This window comes from Tetrao urogallus (assembly GCF_951394365.1).
Source record: "Tetrao urogallus genome assembly, chromosome: 13".
Lineage (NCBI taxonomy): Eukaryota > Metazoa > Chordata > Aves > Galliformes > Phasianidae > Tetrao > Tetrao urogallus.
Genome location: NC_136826.1, coordinates 5,283,296 through 5,306,414, shown reverse-complemented (window position 1 = coordinate 5,306,414; position 23,119 = coordinate 5,283,296). Strand labels below are relative to the sequence as shown.

The following is a 23,119-nucleotide window of genomic DNA, read 5'->3' as shown; positions in this document are numbered from 1 at the left end:
AACTTTTTCCTAATCCTGACAAGGGGGGAATCTGGAATATTCCAAGCAGCCTACTTTGTCCTTTGGGCTGATCACACAAAATTTATGCCACGTTCCAGCTAAAATCTACATGGTGTATTTATTAAAAGTAGAAGTATTAGATAAGAGTGAGTTCTGCTCACCTTCTTCCCCACATTTGGGAGTTATTTTGCTTCTATTATGATGATAAATATATTTTCATCCATCTAAAGCTTAAGGACTTGCAATTCTTTTCTCTTTTCTTTTCAGGAATAACTGTTTTCTTCCCCTGTTGTGTTCAGAGATACCTGCAAAAGGAGGGACTAGCAGTTGTGCTGTTCTAGTTGAGGCCGAGGCAAATTTGGGGTTCTATCATCTTTTGTGCAATGTTTTTCTTTTTCTTTTTTGCAGGCTTGCTCTATGCTCAGGTATTGTGAGAGCTGTTTCTTAAGGCCTTCAATGAACAAAATCTTAAAAAAAAAAAAAAAAAAAAAAAAAAAAAAAAAGCATATACCTAAACTGATTTCTGGTTAGCAAGACACCAAACTGTGTTGTTTGGTCTCATTGAGGTCTTCAGAATTAAACATGGATCTCACTGCAATGTGGAATTGAGTATTTTAATTTTTCTTCACTAAAAATGTTTAACAGTGAATAGCAGCACAGAGCCTTGCTTTTGAAAAGGTAGTATATTCACTGGGGAAATAAAATCAAGGTAATAGCTAAAACACAATCAGAGTACTGCTGAGGTGTATACTGAATGTGCATAAAATTGGAACAAAGCAGATCTAGGTAGATTTTGGCTATTTCTTTGCCCTCTAATTGATTTACTCTGTTCACAAGAAAAAAATGAGAGCCTAATTGAAGAAGCCAGCAAGAAAGTCAGTGAACCCAGCAGTGTCCTTTTGTACAAGATATGTCTGGGGTGTGATGGTTAAACAAGTTGTATTTTTTTTTTTTTTTTTTACAAGATCTTAGATGCAAACAGAAAAGTGTAATGAAGTGAGCCTGCTAAGGTTAGGTGCAAGTGTTGTTTATGCAGATGCAGTGGTGGTTAAATGTCTGTATTTTACCATTCCCTTCTTTGTTTCAGGCTGTTCTGATGGTGGCTGGGTTAGTGAAGCTGCACACGGAGTTGTCCCAGTGCAGAAGATGTTCAAAAGCCACTTGTCAAGCGGCTTCCCTCCTATTCACAGTTACATATTTCCTCAGGCTCTTCCCAGTCTTTGCTGTCTCCCCAGGAGATCAAGCATCCTTCTACCAGCTGCCTCCCACGCATAAGGCTGTATTGACTCCTAGTCTAGTTCCATTGTGGTAAGCAGCTACACTAGACTTTTTTTTTTTTCTCTGATCCAAATCCAAAAGATGGACGGAGATCAGTAGTTAGTTTTGGAGTGGAAGCTCAGATGCAGTTTCCTCCCTTGCCTTTCAATCATCGACTTTTAGCCAAGGGCATCACTGGAAGCACAGCCAATTTCTACCAACGTTTTCATTTTAAAATGTCTTCATTTTTCAGCTCTGGAACTTGCATTTAAAAAAACAAACAACAAAAAAAACCCAACGACATGTTTTGTAGCTGATGGCTTTGGGGAGTTGCACATCTTAAAATAAGACGCAAATAATAAATTGCTGTAGTATTTTCAGTGTTGGTGGTCTGTGACTATAGAACTGGAGGATGAGTCACAATGGACACACTCCAACTCTCTGGCATATGTTTTGCTGTTAAGTACTATGTGCCCTTGACATTTCTGTGAAGACTTTCCTTCTACAGTATTTCAATTGTTAGAATCATTTACAAGATAAAGGAGCTGAGTCACTTTCAGGACTGATGCTTTTTTGCCAACCAGCTGCATCTGGAATGAATGCAGAAGTGTGGATGTGTAGTGTAGTTCTGCAAGAGGAGTTGTTGCATTCGCCTCAGATATATAAGTCTGTGGACAAACATTTTAGCTGAAATGGATGAAGTTACTCATTTTTCTTATTTCTGTTGTGATTGAAGGACAAGATTTTGTATTTAAAAACATTACTTTGGGGGAAAAAAGTCTTCAGTAATTGACTTCTTATGTAACAGAACTGTGCAGAGAAGTCTGAGCTTATTTGTGGGAGTTCTTCAAAGTGAAATGTATTGCTTGCAAGTGCTTTACAGTTGCTGAAGTTTGTGCTACTATTTCGGCAAGAGGTAAGAGATGAGGCAGTTTCAAAGATGGCTCTGAAAGATTATGTGAGGGAGTGATAAATGTATAGTGGGACTTGAAAACTGTTCAGCTGGAACAATGGAAACTTGAGTGATTTGGTAAGAAAGTGGTTCTAGAAAAATAGTTGTTTTATCTGTGACACAGATAAAGTGTCACATTTTTTTGCAAGGTGTAGCACGATTACAAGTAAAAGGGTTGGCTGAGTCATCTGGTACCTTCAGTTATGAATGGATGAATCATGAAGATTTGTTTCCAGGCTATATACATACCTTTAAAGTTGTCTGAAAGCTCTTATGTGTCACAGGAACGTTTTAGGACAGGGAGAGCTGGTTGTCTGATGTAAGAGCATCCATTCTCTTGCTGGGAGGCTGGTATTTCTAAGAACAAATCTTATCTGATTTGCTAGTTTTGTTTATAAAGATTTGTATTAGTTTACAGTGGTATGAATCATACATTGCATAATGTCCACCTCCTTCAACAAGGTCATCTATACTTCTTTTAATATCCATCTATATGAGTTTTTAGTATCCTAAATATCAATCCATTCGGCAACTTCAGTACAGTAAGTGTCTACACTGCTTGGCAGCGTGTGGATTTAACCAGGGGTTGTGGGTGAAGTGTTACATGGGGCAGGTACAAACTTGGTAAATACCTGTGCTAAATCATATAAATAAGAGTTATTTCTGATTTTGGAATCATTACTTCAGGCTGTGTAACTCACAGCTCTGTGCAGTTAAAGAGCTAGGGCAATGCTCCTTCTCTTCACTTGGCATATGCCCAGCTTTGATAGAAAGTAATACTAGGGAAGCAGACTATTTCTCAATATAATTTATTAGTTTATGTACTGCATTAATATATGAATATGCTTTAAAAAATCACTTAAATATAAATTTGCCAGTATCTCCATACAAATCGATGTGTTTTGGGATTCATAAATGTTATCAATAGGACTGTGCCTTTCTTGTTCCATGAAGCAACACTGAGTTATCTGCAAGCACTTTTTCCTACATTGGGATGCAATAATCCTACTGTCCCTTGTTTTTGCTGCCACATTTGCATGATAATGAATTCATGGATTTTCCTCTGCTGCTTTTGCACAGTTAATGCGGAGCCCTCCAGCTCCATGGAGTGGAAGCCCCTTTCCCTGTGCTCCTTCTGAGGCACAGGCAGCTGCAGGTAAGCATGCTGCCATTTCAGCTCCATGAGTGTGTGGGCACTGCCCGCGGGACTCGCTGTTCTTTGTGCCTGGCTGCATTCCATCTGGTAAGGAATATCTTGTGAGTCTCAACAAGTAAGAGAACCAAAAATAATGAAAGCTCCTGGACAACTGTGTATTGTTATGTATTAAAGGTTATAACTGATCTAATCGGAGCTGGCTGTGGAGTTGTTCTTGCTTTGGTTGCATTGGTGCTGCTGGAGTGGCTGTGGGTACCTGTGGGCTGCTGGCAGCCACACCTCATGGCACACTCAGACCGGGTCGAGGCATGAAGTAAAATGGAATTGTTACTCATTTTCAGGTCCAGGTCATCCCACTTTCTCTGCTACTGAATCTTCTAAGCTACTCACACGTGTTATGAGGCCTGTGGCCACTTGTGTACCAAATACAGTACCTTTGGTTTGCTTGGCTGCTTGCACAAGTGATAAGTTGTATACAGTTGCTCTGTAAGTTCTGTGCTGTGAGAATGCTTCCCTCTGCAGAAATCTGATGTTATTTGTATGAATGAAAATCACTTGAGCAAATTAAAAAAAAAAAAAAAAAAAAACTCTGCTAATTCCATCCCCAGCTTCCAGCCAGCTGGTGAGAAATACATTTCCTCAAAAAATAGGGGTCAGTCAGCCCTCTTACTGTTCAAAAGGCATTAGTTCATTTTTGCATTAACATTTCATTTTTAGTGTGCCGGCGCCCCTGTCTCACTGGCAGGAATGAAAGTAGGGAGTTGAACACAGGGTTGAATTTGATTCAGAGTTTGTTGCTAGTTTCTCTAGGATTTCCTCCCAGTTTTGTAGCCTCGTGCCTCCTTGGAGTTGGAGGAGGGTTGGTTTCTATTAGTAACTATCGGTTGGTCTCAGCTGCCAGTCATTTGCCTGCTCTATGAAATGAATGAAAATGTTTGAGGAAATTGGTTTACTGAAGAAGTCAGTGAACCTTGAAATGAATTAGTATCTTAGCTACAAATTCACATTTAATAGCTTCCTTTGAAAGGCCTTTTGTGCAGTAAGCGATAAGCTTGTGGTTGCGTGTTGTGTCCTTGCTCATGTAGGCTGTAAATAAACTGTCTGGCTTTAACTACATGCTCATTGAGCAGCAGGGTATTGAGGAACACTGCTTTATGTAGCCTATCAACTGAACTGAAAATTGCTGGGAGACAGAGCAGTGCAGAGCCAGACTTGTGTTATGCTGAAGAAGCAGTAAGTGATGTTCCTTCTGCTGGTGTGCTGGGAGGCTGTTCTCTTGCGTGGGACTGCAGGATGCAGAGCAGTGTTCAGAACGATTCTGGCTTTACATGTGGTTTGTGTGTTACTGTTTAAGCTGTACGAATTCTTACTTGTTGTATTTCTTACATTTTGATTCTTACTAGTCCTTGGAAAATGCTTTTCCAGCCTTGTCACAATTTTGCACCAGGCTTCAATGTAACCAGTTATAGGAGAAATGTGTAGATGTAGAAAGTGGGTATCTGGAAGACCGTCTCCTTCAATGTTTATACTGAAATTGACTTTTTTCATTGAATAGGATGTCTTGCTTTCTGGATAGTACTTTCGCTAACAGCAGGGACTGGAGGAAATGTGATGCTTTGCTATGAAATGCTTTAGCAACAAAGCGAAAGTGGTAGGCAGTGAGTCTTACCCCACACTGTGACTCCATTAACAGGGATTACCAGCTCATAGAAGATGCCTCTTCATAACTGGAAGTGTGTCTGCTTAAAGATCTTATTTCTCCTCCATATGTTTAGGAAGGCTTATACATACTTTTGTACCAGTACTGTCCTTTCCTCTGTCTGTTTAGTGTAATGTATGTAACCCAGCAGTCAGTCCCTGGTGGTCACCTGTAGAGCTGTTTACATAGTCTTACCACAAAGGTCTTTCTGTTGACATGGGTTCTCAGACTGACAGTCAGAGGTGTAAAGTGCTCCTAGCAACAGAGTGGAATGCAGAACATTGTTTAGATAAGATTCATTTGCTTCTGATGTCTACCTTTTTGATGAATGTGTAAAAGGTACTTGCATCATATCCATGTCTTCGTTCTGCTGGCCTAAGTAAATGATGCTCTATAGCAGGAAAGATCTTAAACCACATGTTTGTAACGAGGGATTTTCAAGCTTTGTGCCTGTGCAGAGTTCATACTTCCTAAAACTAAGTGACAAAAAAGGTGCACTATATTCCAGCTAAAATCCTACTCACGTGTACTATCTCATCACTATCTCTGGGATCACATTTCCTGTACATTTTATGTGTACAGCTGCAAGGCAGCACTAGGATGTGTGGTGTGAAAAAGATGACATCTCGGGGTGCGTCACTTGTGGTCATTTGCTCAGAGGTTTCTATTTGTCTGTTTGGTAGTCACTCAGGATTTGTTCTTAATTTGGTGTCTCCTATTGATTATTTACCCACCAGTTTGACAAAAACCCTCTAATTATTAGCTCCTATGCTTTACCTGGCTCTTCATACTTTTTTTAAAAAAAAAAAAAAAAAAAAAAACAAACACCAACTTGACAGTATGAGTCAAGTTTTGGGGTATCTGAGAAAAGAAGTGAGTTCAAACACTTGATATTCTTTGTGGGGGGGAAAAGAAAAGTCTGTATTTTAAGTTCATGCAATGTTTTGCTGATGTATTTGCACCTCTTCTCTACTTCACTCCCAAATAAATCCCAGCAAATGTTCTCATACAATCTAACTGGGAAGCCTGTTTGCTTATTTCTGCTATGACACCTTCTGTGTTGGGAAGAATTACTGAAACTGTTTGCTGTGTGACGTTATGCTGTCTTTGCTGGCTCGTGCTGCCACTTCTGAGTGCAGATGTTGCTGTGCTTCGTGGCTTATCAGGTTTTTTTTAGTTTTGAAGGATTTAAGTTAGGATGGCACCTTCTTTTTAATATACACATAACAAAGTAGAATTGACTGCTAATTTCTGAGAGAGAAGATGAACGTGGGGATAAATGTTTTCAGAGTTGGGTCAAAGTTCTGTAGAAATCTTAAAAGCTATGGGAGCTAATAAGGGCAATGTTACTTGGCTCATGAAGTAAACAGAGATATTATGTTTCACTTGTTTTTTTTTTTTACTGTGACATTTTACCAGGGTGTCTGGTACTGCAAATATAATTTCCTTATTAGTCATCAGCAGATAATAGGTCCTGACTATGTGAAAAGAATTCTTTTTGCAAATTTCAGAAGTTTCCTTATGTTCCATTCCCAGGAACGTAAGGTGGTCAGGATTTCGTTCTGGACTAGAGGGATCCTTAACTGGAGATTGGAAGTTACTGGATTTAAGGCTCAGGGAAAAGTTTCTTCCTTGGCATAACTCCTTACGCCAGTCTGAGATTCTTCCACTTTGTTTTATCTTCATCTTTTCATCATTTCTTCTTTATTTGATCATGTACACGCTCTTCTTTCAGCACGCCTTACAATCCTACAGTTTGATATGCTGGCATCCCCTAGAATCCTTTTTTTTTTTCTTCCTAAAGCTTTCCAGCTTGCGTGCCCATTACCACCATTGCTGCTTAATTTTTCTCATGTTAATGGTAGTTGCATGGTTTTCACCTTTTTGCTGCCTTTCTCCAAAACATGCTGTCATACATTTATCTGCTGGCTTGTGGGTTCACCCTTTTACCTGACAGCAGTTGTTGCCTTCAGCTAAAGTTCTCGCATATTCCATGGATGATCTTAGATTACAGAGCAGGAGAAAATTGGTCCCCAGCTCACGTGTCAGAGCTGTCTTTCCTCAAAATCTTACTCAAGTCCTCTGTTAAGAGTTTGCTCCTGTGGGTACGGTTTCTTTGGCTTTGCAGACATTCAATATCATCTGCTATTATGAGGTCCTGTGTGTTGCTATAGAGAAGCTGGAATGAGCATGGGTCTGGGACACCTCTTATGGCATCACAGCTGTTAGCTTTCTTTACTGTCTTTGGCTTCGCTCCAGGGCTTGCTGAAGTCAATGGAAAGATTAAAATGGCATCCATCTGAATGAATCAGCTGGGCACAAATGCTTGGGGGTGGCACACCAGAAATGAGAGCTCAGAAATGAAGATACGTGTGCTCTTCCTCTATTGTTTTTGAATGCCTTTTCTAAAAAATAAAAAAAACTCCTCACTAATATCAATGTTTTTTAACTGTTTTCCTATGCTGAGTGCTAGTAATACTTACTTAAGACTGAAATAACCCAATACATGTGTTACTACACCTGTGTTATAGCCGTTTTAGCTAGTTACGTCTCAGAAATTGCTATTTTTTTAATCATCAGTACTGATTTATGTTTTTTAATTTATTTTCTGCAAAACTCCTGGTCTACTTTTAGTCAGTGGAGTTGAAATCATTTAGTTAATATTCATTTCTTTTGTGTTGTTTCTGAGGAACTGTGTTTGTCAACCTGAAACACATCTCGGGGCAGTCAGATCTCCCACTTGCATACATACACAGAACAGGTACAAAGGGCCTGTGCTTACACATTCAGATTCCTATCTGTAAGTGTTCAAATGACCAATGCAGTTATTCATTTGAATGGAAAGAATATACTAAACCTCTTCAGAAGAGAGCACTGTACTCTCAAATATTATATGTACTCTTTAAGTTTGTATACATCAATATTATGTACATGTCTGTTTGCTATTTAAGTAGTACTGGAGTGTCTGGTGTCAGCTCCTTCCCCTAAATAAAACACTCAGGGCAGTAACACCTGGTTTAGAGCCAGCTGGCTTAGGTTTACTTCCTTCCCAAATGCTTTCATTCATAAATAAGCAAAATGACAACTCAAGCTATGAAAAGGAACAGAGAAACTCAATGTATACAAAATTTTACTCAAAATATGGACATATTTTATTTCTTTTTTTAATAAGCCTCAGTGAGTCTTTGATCCAGATCCCACTGCAGTCAATGGGGATATTTATTTTGACTTTAGTAGGAATTTGATTTGGCCCGTATGTGCTAAACCACAGGGCTGTGGAGAGCAGTGCAGGCGGTGGGGATGGGAAGAATACTCAAGTTCTGTCCAGTGCTCTGCCACTGGAGGGGCCTGTTTGCCACCAGACGTTTTGGCAAGGTGTGCTCTGATGTTGCATGAAAGTGACTGCTGTGAGACAGCAACCTGGGAGGGATCCAGCGCTGGTGTGAAGTGTTTCTCTTCTCTACTCCCCTCCTGGGGGAAAGCAGCATTAGCAGAGCCAGAGGAACTGAAGGGTCACAAAAATGACTGTTGGAATGAAGAATAATGTATATGGGGGGAAGGGGAGAATCAACGGAGGCTGAAATCTTGGAAGAATTTAATGCCAATTTGAATGAGCATCTGGGAAGATGTAATCTAATTCTCCAGTGGCATAAAGCTATCTGCTAACAACGTAAATGTAAGGTTAAGCCTCAGGAATAAAGGTATACATTGGTTTGCGATGAGACCAGATTTCCACCACAAAATATGCATATAATCAAGCAAAAGTTGTCTTGGGGCGCTTTACTCCGAAGTTGTCTTATCAGGACTCCAGGATCACATTTTGCTAATGGCTAGAAATGCCCTTCCAGCAGTGTCTGTCAAGATGGGGACCAGTTTTCACAAAGTACATTTGTCAGTGTACATTGCAGGCTCATATTGCTGCTTATCCTGTGCAGGCAACTCGGAGATACTCTCACTGCCTGTTATATATCCCACAGATGCAGTTTTTTCCTCTTTTTTTTTTTTTTTTTTTTTTTTTTTTTTTACCTTTGCCATGTTAAGTTTACTTTTATTTCTGACTTCCAAGGGTGAGAACCGTATATTATATTCCATGTCATGGTGACTGTTGCAGTTTATCACTCTGCTAAGTGCAAGGATTGCTTCTGGTGCTGCCATAGGTTACCAAATGACTAGTCTAAAAGGTCCATGTGTAGTGAGATTTAATCCAAACAGAACTGTGAATAAGTCTGTGAAGATGCAGTTTGTTTTTCATCATTTAATGCCTTTTGGACCTGCTTTGGAGGTAGCATGGCTATTTTTGCCTGCTTTCTTCAGTCTGGGTGCACATAGGATTGAGGGGTTTTCGATGATATCAGTTCATTCTACACTTAAGAACTGGGGATGTTGAATTTATAGCAACACGATGCGCACACTGGGATGTGAACTGATGTATTTTTATTTACCTGCATATAAGCAGAGAAAGTGATGCCGGACCAGTTGCTTTCCTTGAGAAAGCTGACGTAAAGTAGTTCAAAGCTGCATGAGAAACTTGCCTGACTTGCCTTTCATTTTTTACGTTCCTCACTCGACAGGTGTCAGGAAATTTTAAAGGCTTGAAAAGTATTTTCTGTGAATGCTTTTAGGAAGGAAATGTTCAAATCCAGTCTAAACTTGTTTAAGCGCTTAGTTGGTCTCCTTGATGATCTTAAATTTGCCTCATTCAGACTTTGAAAACCCGAGGACAGTTGTGCAGGCGTTTGGGCTGATGCATAGTGCTGTGTGCAGCAGCGCCTTCGGCCTCCTGGTGCCGTAACTCCCTGCAGTGTAAGCAGAGGTGTTGCTTCCCCTTGTCCTTTTCTATTCTCTGTGTGGTCTTTATCCAGAACCATCTTTGTGTGAATTCACCTCCGCAGCAAAACACAATTCAGCGTCAAGGGCAGAAAGTGTGCCTGAGCGTGTTAACACAGAGGGCTTAAAAGCAGAGCCTCTGTCACTACACCTGTAGGAAGAACAAGTGGCGACGAGGCCTTTTTGTTTGTTCTGCTGACTTCTTTTCATAGGGAATAAAATCCGAAGTGCTGTATCGCTTCTTCTCCAAACTGCTATGCATCTAGTCTCGGTTGCCCTTAATGTGACAGGTGGCATTGCGAGGGCTGTAAACACTGCTGTGGGAAGGGGATGTGGTTTGTTTAAAACTGAGCAGCTTTGTCAACACATCTGTGTTGACCGAGGTGGGGATTTTCATATCTGTTCAAACACTGGTGTTTCCCCCTGCCCGCCTCATATATCTCCTTACGGATCCGAATGCCACCTTCTCCCACCCTCTTGTCTCTGCGTCTGTGGCTCAGGGGCTGCAGGTTCTTCCTGGCCAAAATGTGTAAAGGTGATGCCTTGGTATTTCTCGTGATGTGGAGATATTTGGATGTGCAGAATGACTGAGGTGCCAGTTCTATTTATGTCTAGTTAGTGTATTGTGAATCTCAAAGCAGCACGTAATGTTGTGGATTTCAGTAGCCTTAGAAAATTATATCTAGCTCATTGCTAACTCATGTAAATGTACTCGTCCATCATAAGTGCTTATGATTTTTTTCCAAATATTTGGTGATTCTGAAAATTATTCAATTAAGGAGAAGTAAAATTTCACATATATTTTGCTATTTATTTCCCAGCAAATTCACACAGCAGATGTAAGATACCTGAAAAGTTTTGAAATTTGAACATAATTTAAGATCTTCAGCAGACGAATAGTTATAAAAGTCACTTGTTTTTTTTAATAGGGTGGAAAGAAGTCTTACAGTGGGCCATGTGGAGGACGCGACTGCAGTGCTGGATGCAAATGTTTCCCAGAGAAGGGTGCAAGGGTAAGTTTTTGTATGCTAATGCAACTGTTTATCGTGCCTCTTATCAGGTAAAGGAAAAAGAAAATCAAGTTTGTGTAATTCTGAATCTAATGACTCCATGAAACAACAAAAGTGAAGAAGACCAACTGCGTTTGTAATGTCCCTGACCAGGATTTCAAAAGCTCTTCTAAGGGCTTCCAAGTCATTAGCTTTGCAGTGTTTAATGGAATCTTTCTTCTTTATGCAGTCAGAGGCCTGGTTCAAAAGAAGTCAGATGGTCTTTAAGTAGATTACAACAATTAAAAAGAAAAATCTAATTACTGTGGGCTTCCAATGTGGATTTTATCCTTACTGTAATAGCTTCTATTAGTTTGTGGAAGTATTTTTGTCTTTGGTACTTGCTTGTGAAGAAATAAGTCTGAAGGAATCTGTTTCCCTATAAAAAAAAAATAAATAGGGAAATAGCTTTTGTTAGCTAGAGCAATTCTGTCAGTTTTGCATTTGAAGAAACCAAATGTTTAAACAATGTTTCTCTAAAACAGCTTAATTTCATTTGATTGTGTGGAAGGGTTTTAACCTTAGCATAGCTGGCTACTTCCTGTTTTAGGGCAATGAAGAACTGCCAACTTCATTTTGCAGTTACAATTTTAATGTATTTTTTCCATGTGTCTTTCAGTGATGTGTGGGTAAACTCAAAGCATTGCTTTCTAGGACTGAGCTTAGGAAAATATTGCTGTTTAGTAATGATGTTAGACATATGCTTAAATGTTTGCCTAGTTGCAGACAGACTTGAGCGTGAATTCTTAATTGATAACTGATGATGTTTGCTCTGGAAGAACAAAAATTCTTTAAAATCATTGTGTGGCAGAGTGGGAAACATGTCTGAACAGATAAGCAGAAGAACTTCGTAAGGAAATTCTCAACCTAAAATATGAGCTAATGCCAATTACTCAACGCTGTGATTAGATGTGGTAAGGCACAGGCCTGGTTTGGTTCTGGAACAGAATATCCTCTAAATGCTTTGACCTTTGGATAGCAATGAGCATCATTCTTCTGTCTCTTTATATTCCTGGGGTTCAACTTGATTGTTTGAACTGGCCACAGCAGTGTTGACCTTGCAGTTTGAGCTCTTGGTATCTCTTTTGTTAAGATGTCACAAAGATTTTAGTCTGTTTTCTTTGCTGACCTGAGAACTCACTTGGCTTTTAGCTTGTTCCTTACGTGACCTGTATCAGTAGATGCTTTCAGGCCTTTAAACATAAGTTTCATCCTACTGAGACCTGCCTGTAGAGTAAGCTGTCAGCTAGAAGGGATAATCAGTCCCTATTACAACACTGCCTCTATCAAGCCTTACTGAGCCCTGCTGACACCTTCTTGGACATCTACAGACAACTACTGGAGTCCTGCCATGTTGGAGGACAGGGAGGTAACTGATGGAACTGGGAAAGGGGACAGTGTGATTATCTATCCTACAGCACTGTTTGTTTCTTGGAGGAGATCATACAGCTTGAGGCTAATTCCCTGGCTTTCTGCCTAGCTTCTCATGCATTGCTGCAAGACCTTTAAGCTTAGAAAAGGCAAATATGAGACAGGACTCTGCCCATGCCCTGAATCCTTTTCAAGTATTTAAAAAAAAAAAAAAAGTCAGCTGTCAGTTTGCACAACTAATCTGACAAGCATAAAGCTAAGCTTTCTTTTTAAATGAAGGAAATTGCTGAAAAACTCAAGAAAAATGGCAGCTTTTTCATGGCAGTGAGCTGACAACTCATTGAAAATAATGTAGGCAGTGTCCTTAAACGTCCTTTATATGTGCTGCTGATCAGATCAAGCTGATGAACTGTGATAAACTTATTAGTGATCACACACTTAAATAAAAGGTGGAGTGGGGCAGGAACACTTGCAGAAATGTCTAAGTCTACTGCCTGTTTAGTTAGGTACTTCTAGAAATGGAACGTAGGTATGTAATACCCCGTATCTCCGTGTTCATGTTTTCATTATGGTCTGTCAATGCATGTACAAAATACTACTTTTCTTTTTTGTAACTTTCTCATTTTTAAGTTAGAACTTAGAAGAACAATCTCTGTAGCATGAGTCATTTCTGTGGAAGGGTAGGGTGCTGCAGTGTTTGTCTAGCACTCTCCTGGGGAGTTCTGCCAGCAGAGTGGTACGGTGCATCTTCTGCAGCAGCAAAGGTTCCTTTCTGGTAGTTGTCCCTATAGCTTGCATTGCCTCGGGAAAGCCTTAATGCTAGCTGATGCTCATTTTAGGCTGCTTAATGAAGTCCAATCTAATCCAGTTTACTTTCAAGCCTTCATCCTTAGCTAATGCTGTGGAATTGGCCCTTGTATGGCAAGTTGATGAAAAGCCTGGCTCTGTGTAACTTAATGGCAAAACTCATGGGGCACACTGTGGCATCTGTGTCAGTTCCTATTTGCTAAAGTTCTGTGAGTAACTGAAGTGATTATGCAGAAGTCTAGTTCTTGCTAGAAAGGTTTTACTTTCTCTGGAAGGTCCCACCTAGGACCTTCTCTAGAAGTTCTCAGAGGTCTAATGAAAAGATTGGACTTAAAGAGATATCTAAGAACTTTGGATATAATTGTTCCAGTTTCTCTAAAATGCAGTTAGAATTTGTGCTGACTTTTAATACGAAATCTAATGTAATGCTATTTAAAATAAAAAGCTAGTGTGAGAAACCCTCTCTACAGGTAGAGTTTTTAGATCAAAGTGAGGGGTTTCTGAATCTCAGCATCTTTACACTCATTTTTTTTTTTTGGCTGGCAGTGATTGTGACTTTAAAAGTAAGTCTACTCTGATAGTGAAGGTACCCAAATGTACCCTGGTGCCTGTAGCCTTTTTGGAAAGGGCGACAGCCCAATCGCATGCTTACATTTTAACATACAATCCCCTTTCAGAACATCTGTTGATGGGTACAAGTAGAAAGATGGAAAAAACAACTATTAAATTTTAATGGAGTGAAAAAGCAAATGTAAAATCTGATGCTAGTCTCCAACAAAAGCTGAATTTCAAATATACATAGTCTCTTTGTGTTTGAGTGACCTACATCTAGAACATTCTGGGGACTATCAGAAGAAATTACTATGTTTAAAACAAACTTTTCACTCCCCTTTCTCACTTTTAGATTCAATTTGTGGGCAGGGATAATGCCCTTTGAAAATCTTTTACTCTGGTGATTATCTTGCTCAGAAATACACTGAAGATAAATCAACAGTAACTAAGAGGACACTTTGCCCTGTCTGTCATTACAAGAAGCACTAAATAGTAGATGATCTGTAACATTTCATCTGTGCAGCTCATTTTGCATTGGTTTATGGTAGTGCTGGCTTTTTTGTTTCCATGTGCTGTCATCTACCTTCAAACACTTGCAAAGATAAACTAGCAGCTGCAGTTCTCGTTGCAAGTTTACCTTTTCCTGATGCCTGCTCACTTATCTTGGAATTTAAAATAGTACAAGGATTTACTTTAAACTTTACTCAACATGTTCTGGAGCTCTTCAGCTGATAATAATATTTCATTTTTTTATTAAGTCTTCTCTTCCACTTGAAGAAGAATTTCAAGGAAAAAAGTATTTTGGAAATTGTTTCCAAAGCTTTTCAAATGAACCAGTAGAAATGGTGATTAAGCAGCCTTTACAGCTTAAAACTGTACATTGAGAGCTGGGTATTTTTAATTAAATTTAATCTTTTTCTGTAATGTGATCATATCAACTGATTTCTCTCTTGCATCATGTGTTCTCTGAAGTCCATTAAAATTTGATATGATAATTGCAAGTCTACTGGTGTATCTAGAACATCTTTCCTATATCAGAAAAATCTGCACTGCGGTTATTTCTAGCAGTTGATGTGATTGTGAAGGAGTGTGTTTGGCTAGAGAATTAGACAGCTGAGGACATGATGGACACTTGACACTAAATCTAGTGTGGTCACTGAGAGAGACCACTGCAGTGTATCATGCTCTGGAGCCTGCCTTCTGACCTATTCTCATTCAAAAGAAATCCTGTTTGTGTACTACTGAACTACAGTGTGAAGCAGAGCATGGTAAGTGTAGGAGATTAAGCAAAATCTGCCAGACTTATTTAAAAAAAAAAAAATAATAATAATTAAAAAGGCAGTTGTCATCTGAATAAAAGGTTAGTGTACCAAGAGATGTGTGAGATTCCACAGGTTTTCTTTGAAGTGAAAATGTTGATAGTAAGCGTTGTGTAAGTTATCTGTAGGCAGTCCAGTTCTGTTAGTATAACTGCAAATCAAGCAGTTGGAAAATGATAGAGCCTCAACATCCATGTACTGAACTGCATAACCTGTAGTCACAACTCTGGGTGATTTAATCTAATTGTTATCTAGCATAAGCTTATGTTGCATTGGCAAGAGATCTTAACATTTGTCTGGAAATAATCCCCTCATTGTTTTACAAGGGGCACAAAGTGTCTCTCCTGATAGTTAGCTGAAGGTTGATTTTTTTTTTTTTTTTTTTTTTTTTTTTTTCCCTCTGCTATTGTATTATTGTAATAATACAATAAATTGTAATATTACAGCTTGTATTTTTGGATATTTGCTGAATTTGGCTTTGATCACTAACTGGAGCAGTTTAGGGACTTGCTAATGAGATACAATTTATGTGTCAGCTCCACAAAATGATTTTATTTTTTTTTTTGGAAGAGTGTTTTATACAAACTTATTTTCTTCTTCCTACCTATCTTGACAAGCACAGTGAGACATAGTGATATGTGCCACTTTGATATCTACACACTGTAGGTTGACTCTCAAACCAAGCTGTAAGATACTTCCTTCAAACTAACAGTGCCAAGACAGGTTATCTTAGCATACTAACTTATTCATCAGCATAGCAGAGGTAATACTGGGATCATTTTATAGTTATTTTTGAGGGATATTTTCATATCTCAGATGAAGAGGATTATTGCATTATAGAAGTTCCTGAAAACTGTTGGCCACTTACCAGTCATTGTAATTAGTTCTTGCTGTGTTTAAGCATGATCAAGCAAGGCAGTGTCCACTAGCAAATGCTCCTGAATTCATATGCAGGATCGTGGAATTAGCCATCTAGTGCATGTGAACTCAAAAAAGGAGGTTAGATGAATGAAGTGGGAATGAAATGCTGCTTAATTCAGTAGTGAATTCTTTATCATCCAGGGTTGACCAATCTGTGAAGTAAAACTCCATGACTTTCTCTCCTTGTTACTTGCACTCTGAGATTTCTCTGTTCATCTTCAGGATAAGAACAGCCAATTACTTTTTTTCTGTTGTAAAAGAACAGCAGTGTTTGGACCAGGCTGCATGTATGTTTTGTTATAATCTTTGGGCTTTACCTCCAGGCTTCTGTGATTGTTATTGTAGGTTCTTCCTTTCCAGCTGCAATGTAGACAGACTCCAATCCAGCTATGTTAAAATCTTGTGTCCAGACCTCAGAGGTTAGGATCTGGCACGCCTTGTTAGGCAGCAGTATTTCCCCGCTCCTGTCTTCTACAATTCCTTTCTTCTGTTTTTCCATTTGATGGAAAATGCCTCAATATGAGTTGTTTTTCTTTTTTCATGCCATGTAGTTGTACATCCAACCATATCTTTTTCCTTATGAATGTCTTGTGGTCTCCTTAAATATGCCATAAGTCAATTCCTGTGTTTAACTAAGTCCTCCTTTTCATCCTCTCTGCACTTTTCAACACCAGCATATTTTTAAGTCAGTCTGCTCTCTTAGTTGCCACTTCACCTCTTCCTGCCAGGATATAACCCATTTCTGTGATTCTTCTCAGGAACTCCTCCTCCCTGTCTTCACTATCTACATTTTAAGAATTCCTACCATCTTCTTCTCAAAAGTGCAGTCTCCTTCCTGACCGCTGTCTGGAAATACTGCTTGAAAAAATATTCTTGGCCTGCTTTTTGTCATCTGTGTTGTTTTACTGTCTATTAGCCCTATCTGAAAAGGAAAGTTCTTGGACTTCTGCATATGTTTGCTTCATGTAAGAGACTTCATCAAGCCTTTCCAACTTCTCTCCTTCCCTCCTTCCCTCCACCTTTCTGTACCAGTTGACTGTGTAATATCTTTGAACTCTAAGATAGACTGACTGCATTGTAAACGAATGCACATGGCAGCTTTGGGTGCAAGGCTGCCGTCTACCAAGGCTTCTAAGCACTAGCAGTCATTAAGGAGCTAAATACTTCTCTGAATGTGGATGTAAGAGCTGCACTTTCTTTCAAATTATTGTGATATGTTGCAGCTTTGATAATATTGCAGTGCTGTCACCCATAGTAAATCTGGCTCTTACATATGGAATATATGTAAATGATGGTTAATTGTTGCTTAAATCCTCTTCTGGTTAAGCAAATGAAGTGCCATTATATGACTGGGGAAGAGAGTTATCTCTAAAATTTAAAGATGTCAACCATCTGTTCTGTGTTGTTACGAAGTTTTGGCAATATTATGAGAGAAAATGAGGTAACAGTTAAGTCAAACAACTTTCATGCCAGCTGCTTTTTTAACAGTTGCCAAGATTATTTTTTTTAAGTAATAAAACTAACTTTGCCAAATTCGACATTAAGCAATTATTGTACGTGTCCTCCTGACCCAACTTAAATACACTGAGCCTACCCTTCTAATGAGAACCACACCATAGCACAAATAAAGCAGGTCTTTTTGCATTTGAAAGGATCCCTTGTGCAATGGGTTTCAAGACTAAACTTGCTCTTCTGTCAAGTCCAGTGTGATCACACATAATCTTGAGTATGTCTGAAGACATCTCAGGGGGACAAGCTCCTGTCTTATAGACTTAAAATTCAGTAATGGAGAACTGTGTTAAACATAACTAGGGAGATTCTGGTAGCTGCCTCCATAGTTTTTTGTTTTGTTTTGTTTTGTTTTGCAGTTTGATTGAAGAGGTGTGTGCTGTATGAGGTAAAACATGTTCTAGGAAACATCTTGTGAAAATTTTCATTACTTCAGAAGCTTACCAGAAGCCATAGCATTACTGTGTTACCACGGTGGCTGAGTTGACTCTGTGACCTGTAACTGTTTAGGTCTGTTTGTGAGGGGAGAGTATCTTGTAATTGCAGTGGGGGCCAGTGCTTATTTTTTAACTCAACCAGAACGTAGGTTCTCAAGCTGTGCTCTACAGAGCACTTCCAGATGGCTTGGAAAATCACAGCAAAGAATTATTTGTCACTGTTTAACTGTTGTAACCTATGATGATTTGTTTCTTTTCTTTTTAACAGTTAAAAATGCTTCAGTTTACAGTACCTTGAGATGTGGTAGATTAAGAAGAAATTACATAGTCTTTCTTCACCAGGTGACTGACTGCCTTGTCTATTTCTCCTTTCTAGTCCGAAAAAAGTCTTTCTCAGAGATTCTCAGAAGTGAGGTTTTACAGATATGGATTTAAGCTGAATTGTTCCTGATTCCTGAAAGACAGGAAGTCAGGTGTTGGTGGAGTTGGATTGCTCTGCCATATTCTGTGGTATGTTCTTATGATTGGAAAAAAGGATTAACTATGGTTCTCTCTGTGCTGCTGGCACTGTGAGCCAAGGATACAGGCTTATTACGCTGGGAATAAATGCTTAATTTCTTCTTTTTACCAGCTGCCATGGCTACTGCTGGTAATTTGGGTGAGTACAGGCCTGTCCCCCTTGAAGACAATGCCATCACTCTATCCAGCTGATTTAAGTTTGTGTGTAGATAGATGGGAAGGTGCAACCAGACAACCCTTCTCCCTCCCTCCCTCTGTGGAGCCTTGCCTTGGCTGACCTTGTGTTCCAGCTTTATATCTTTCTCTAAGCCCGAAGATGTTAACAGTTACTTGTACTACAGTTTTGCTCCACGTGGACAAACCAGAGTTTAACAACTGTTTCCTAGTCAGTAGTCCTGCTTTTTAAGTACTGACGTGTGAAAACATCCACCTAATTCATTATTTTTTCATTAAAAATTAAATCTTTATTGGCTATAGAATGAAGTGTTGGAATTTATGGTTTTACTTTCCAAACAACTCCTCAGAATAGGATGAACATTGACTCTTTACTTTCTCTTGTTATTCATATTTCCACAGTTAATGAAGAGCTGTAAATGTTCCTAAGATTATTTTCAATCGCCCACTTCACCTAGCAGTCAGAAAACAATTCATGGAGGGAAGAAACTTTCCAATGTTCTTTCAAAGACACGAAGACCAAATGTTAATATGAACTTCAGTAGCATCTAGGTGGGCCTTTTCTTAACCAAGGATGTAGATTTTTGTCTGGTGACTACTGCAACAGTGTCTGGATTGAAAAGAGATGATTAGTGCCCTCTTACATCTGAGAGGTGGCTCAGGACTTCCTTCAGTTAATAGACAAGAGCTAACCCATGTCCTGCCTTGAAATAACCCAATCAGCACTTTCTTCCATTGCATTCTATGTCATTCTTGAATGGGATTTTCCACTTAGACTGCATCTCAGCCATCTTTTCTAGGTTAAGTTATCTTTAAAATCCCATTTTCTCCCTGCCTCCCTCACTTCATCCCTAAATTGCTCAACATCTAATTAATTGTGATTGTTTCCATATTTTTGATACTGTATATGCTACTAATTATTTTCTAAGCTTCTTAAAATGAGAAGAGGTGCCTCTTTGAAGAAACAGGAGCCTTTTTAAAAGAGTTTCCGTTGGCAGTAAATGAAAGGTATGACATTTTCTTTGTGTTCACTTGAGTAACTTAGCCTATCAGGAACAGAATTATCACAGAACCAATGTAGGAGCAGGGCCTGGTTCTAAGAGATTTGGCTGACAGTCAGGTTAGGAGGCAATTCATGAGCCAGGAAAACAGCCGACAGCAGGGATTACTACAAAACAAACTTAATTAAGCAACAGATAGGCAGGAAGTACGCCAGTCATGGAGCCTGCAGCCAGATAGAGCAAACAATTGAAGATGGTTAACTGGGCAAAACTGTTTGTAGTAGCAAAAGAGGCAGTAGTGCCAATTAGTTGAAAGTAAAGCCAAATGCATGGATCCCCCAGGCTAAGCGTCCTCATTTTCTGGGAAAAATGTGCAGTATTGGTGTGAATCACAGACTTTCTCAAGCAAGAGACCACAGACTTCAGAAGTCAGGATATCCCTGGTGCATTTCAGCTTTCCATGGTGGCTGAGACTGTAAAACTGTTTAGAGGTAGTTTCTTTTGAAGAGAAAATGTGCATCTATGGGGGGGGTGAAGAGGGGGGAGAGCAGTACCAGTGAAGTAACTGTAGGTTAATGCTTCTTTTTGTCTATGGTACTTTTTGTGCCATTAATGGAAATAAGCAAGCATTCCCTGAGTTTTTGAAAGGTAATACAAGAAGGAAAAGCGGGGGGAAAGCAGAATGGAGGAAGAAAAAAAAAAAAAAACCACCAAGAAAGGGGATCTGAATCCCAGGCCCATTCATTCTTTATTGGTGGGAAAGAAAAAGGTTTATTTCAAAGCTTTTATTGCTTATCAACTGGATTCTGGGGTATGTTATCTGATCCTTCTGTGTGATGCAACCTCTCTGGGAGGTTTAAAAATAAAGTTGACTTCTTCAAAAGCCATTTATATCTAGGAGTAGAAGGGAATTAATTAGCAAATAGAGCTTTCTGGGACCTTGAACATCTGAGAAAAGTCTGTGCTTGGGGGAAACAGATAGGAAGAACTTGAAGTTGTAATCTAGTGCTAAACTTCATCTATATTACAAAGTGTTCTTAGAATAATTGCAAGATTGTTTTTAAAAGATTATAACTTGGTCATGAATAAAAGGCAAAGAGGGAGGGGGAAGGGAGCTGCTTGTGTAGCAGGAAAGGTGAAAGAAGTCAGGGGTGACTTTCTAAATACCTAGTGGAGAAGAAGATGAAACAGGAAAAACAGGAATTATCACAACAGGCATCTCATGTAGGTGATCTTAAGAAAAAAGCAAAGGAAATTGTGGCTCTTCTGGGAGGCTTATGGAGATATCCGAATAGCTGAACAAAGTTGGAATAAAGATGAGTGAGCAGTGTGTAGGGTACAGACTGGTGTGGCTGAGAATCTGGTTGTAAGTGTAGGTTGTGTGAAGAAATATGTAAAAAGATGAGTGTGCAACTCTGAAGAAAGATGAGGGAACAGTGAGCAGGGATGGTGTGTTCTGAGCTTGTATGTAGGAGTGAGGGCATAGCATGGTGGAGTGTTATGATAACATGATGGATAACATGTATGGCGAGTTCTAAAAGATTTTCTGTGAAAGGCTCCGAGGCCTGAGTGTGCTAAAAGAGAGACAGTGGTATAACAAGATAAAGAAGAGTATCAATTTTCTCTCCACCTTGTTCTACAAAAATAAGAGAAACTCAATTGCATGGCAGTGTCCTCTTTTCAAGCTGTTCATTAAAGACATTTCAGCTGTTGGTACCTAGTAAGTAATAGTTCCCTTAGAGATGGTTGTAAAAATATGCTTGTTCTGTCAAATGTTAAGCTCCTTTTTGTATGACACATTTTACACAGTTTGACCTTCTGTGGGACTGCCAATGTAGAGAACTTGAAGGTTAGGTGGGAGCTGTAACAAAAAAAGGATGTATGAGTAATATCATTTTAGTAGTTTGAAAAGCATCTTAGATGTAAATGCAATTTTTAATAGTGGGTGATTTTGAAAATGTGTTTTTAATCAGTGTATTGCCAAAAATAATAAACAAAAAATCAAGGTAATTTAAAATCTGATTTTAATCCAAAATAAATACAATACCAACAGTGCACTACTTTGAAGGACTACCAGAAAGACATCTCTGGTTGTCTTTTAAAGCTTCTTGTAATTTAAGTGATCAAAGAATAATCTCTAACAAAATCACTCAACACTTGCTGAATCCTCAGTGTGTAGTAAATGATTTTTAGTATCCAGTGACAGTGCCATGGGTAGTGCAACTCTGCATTATTTTGTCTTCCAGAGTTCTATAATGCTGTTATCTTTTGAGATAGTTTTCTCAGATTTGTGTTCACATCAGTGCGTAATATTGTGCTGGGACAGAATAGCAGAACTAGCTTTGCTTTTTAGCTGAGCTGTGTCCTTTCTGCCTGCTTCTGAAGCTGGAGTACGTGTTAGCACACTGGCAAATCTGCTGCAACACCAAATGAATAATGCTCACATCTCTATTACCAGATTGGCAACATATGCTCACTTGTGTCTGAGCATTTCATTTTCCTGTTAGTTTCCAAAAGTAAAATCAAGTGTTCTAAATGTGTGTGTGGGGGAATAACAATAGATGCATCAGACAGGATATTCTTGCCATAGCTATGTTTGTTGCAAACTGCTGCATCTTGAGAGAGAATTTGGTGGATGTCTCTCATTATATGCAGATTTTGAGCTCTGCGAAGCAGTCAGTTTACATAGGAACAGCCTGAAAATATGCTGTGTTTTAGATATCATGTAGGTCACAGAACCAATGAGGTGTTTTGAAATGAGAATCCTCTCCCACTGATCGCGGGCTTCATGGAATTGTTCTGTTCAGTAATATTATTTTTTATCATAAGCATAAAAATGCTTTTGTACCTTGAATTTATAACTGCAGTGACAACTTAATTGGATGGATTAACAATGAAAGACATCGCTGCCTGGACAGCAGCAGTTACTCTTTCTGGAAGATGCAGAGCATTGGTGGGTCCCAGTCATTTGGAGCTGTGTGTGCTTCCCCTCAGCTCTCCCTGTGAATCACAGTGCATGCTTATCAGTCATGTTTTGTTGGAAACACGATTTACTGTAGCTCCACAAACATGTCAGGAACTGCTTACCCTGTCATCATGAATCACGCTTGGTGAACAGCTGAGCGCAGACCAGGATATTCTTACATGTGAAGTACAGATAATGGGTATTTTCTAGCAAATCTTTAAGCAGATTTTCTCTTTGTGAAGCTTGATTTCCTTTGATACTTACTGATTGTGTTGGCCATTTTGAATACTGACATGATGTTGTAATGGCATTTCTTTTATGATGACAACTAATGACTGAGGATCCCAGCTGAGATGGTGGAAGCCCTGCAGGGAGGGCAGCTACAGACCTACAGTAGGGGCCAATTGGTGCACCAAAGTGCTTTCACTCTGAGAATTATTATAGTTGTGTTTTCTCAAGTTTCAGTCAAGAAATCTGCTATTTGTTCAACTCTATTTTCAGGAAAGTAGGTGTATTTGTAGAAAATCTTTTGAAATAAAATACCAAAAACTTGATGCACTGTATTTCTTAATAATAAACCTCTGAAAATAGGAAATGTGTTCTT

At 39.1% G+C, this 23,119-nt stretch overlaps 1 protein-coding gene across 1 annotated transcript in view; it reads left to right on the top strand.

Annotated features, from left to right (window-relative positions):
* The window catches only part of COL4A6 (collagen type IV alpha 6 chain), a gene marked incomplete at both ends in the record, with an annotated part of 116,489 nt that overhangs the window by 30,122 nt on the left and 63,248 nt on the right, over positions 1–23,119 (top strand). The window contains one exon of the mRNA XM_079541919.1: positions 10,821–10,904. Within this exon, the coding sequence (XP_079398045.1) occupies positions 10,821–10,904 (84 nt within the window). The remainder of the gene's footprint in view (positions 1–10,820; positions 10,905–23,119) is intronic.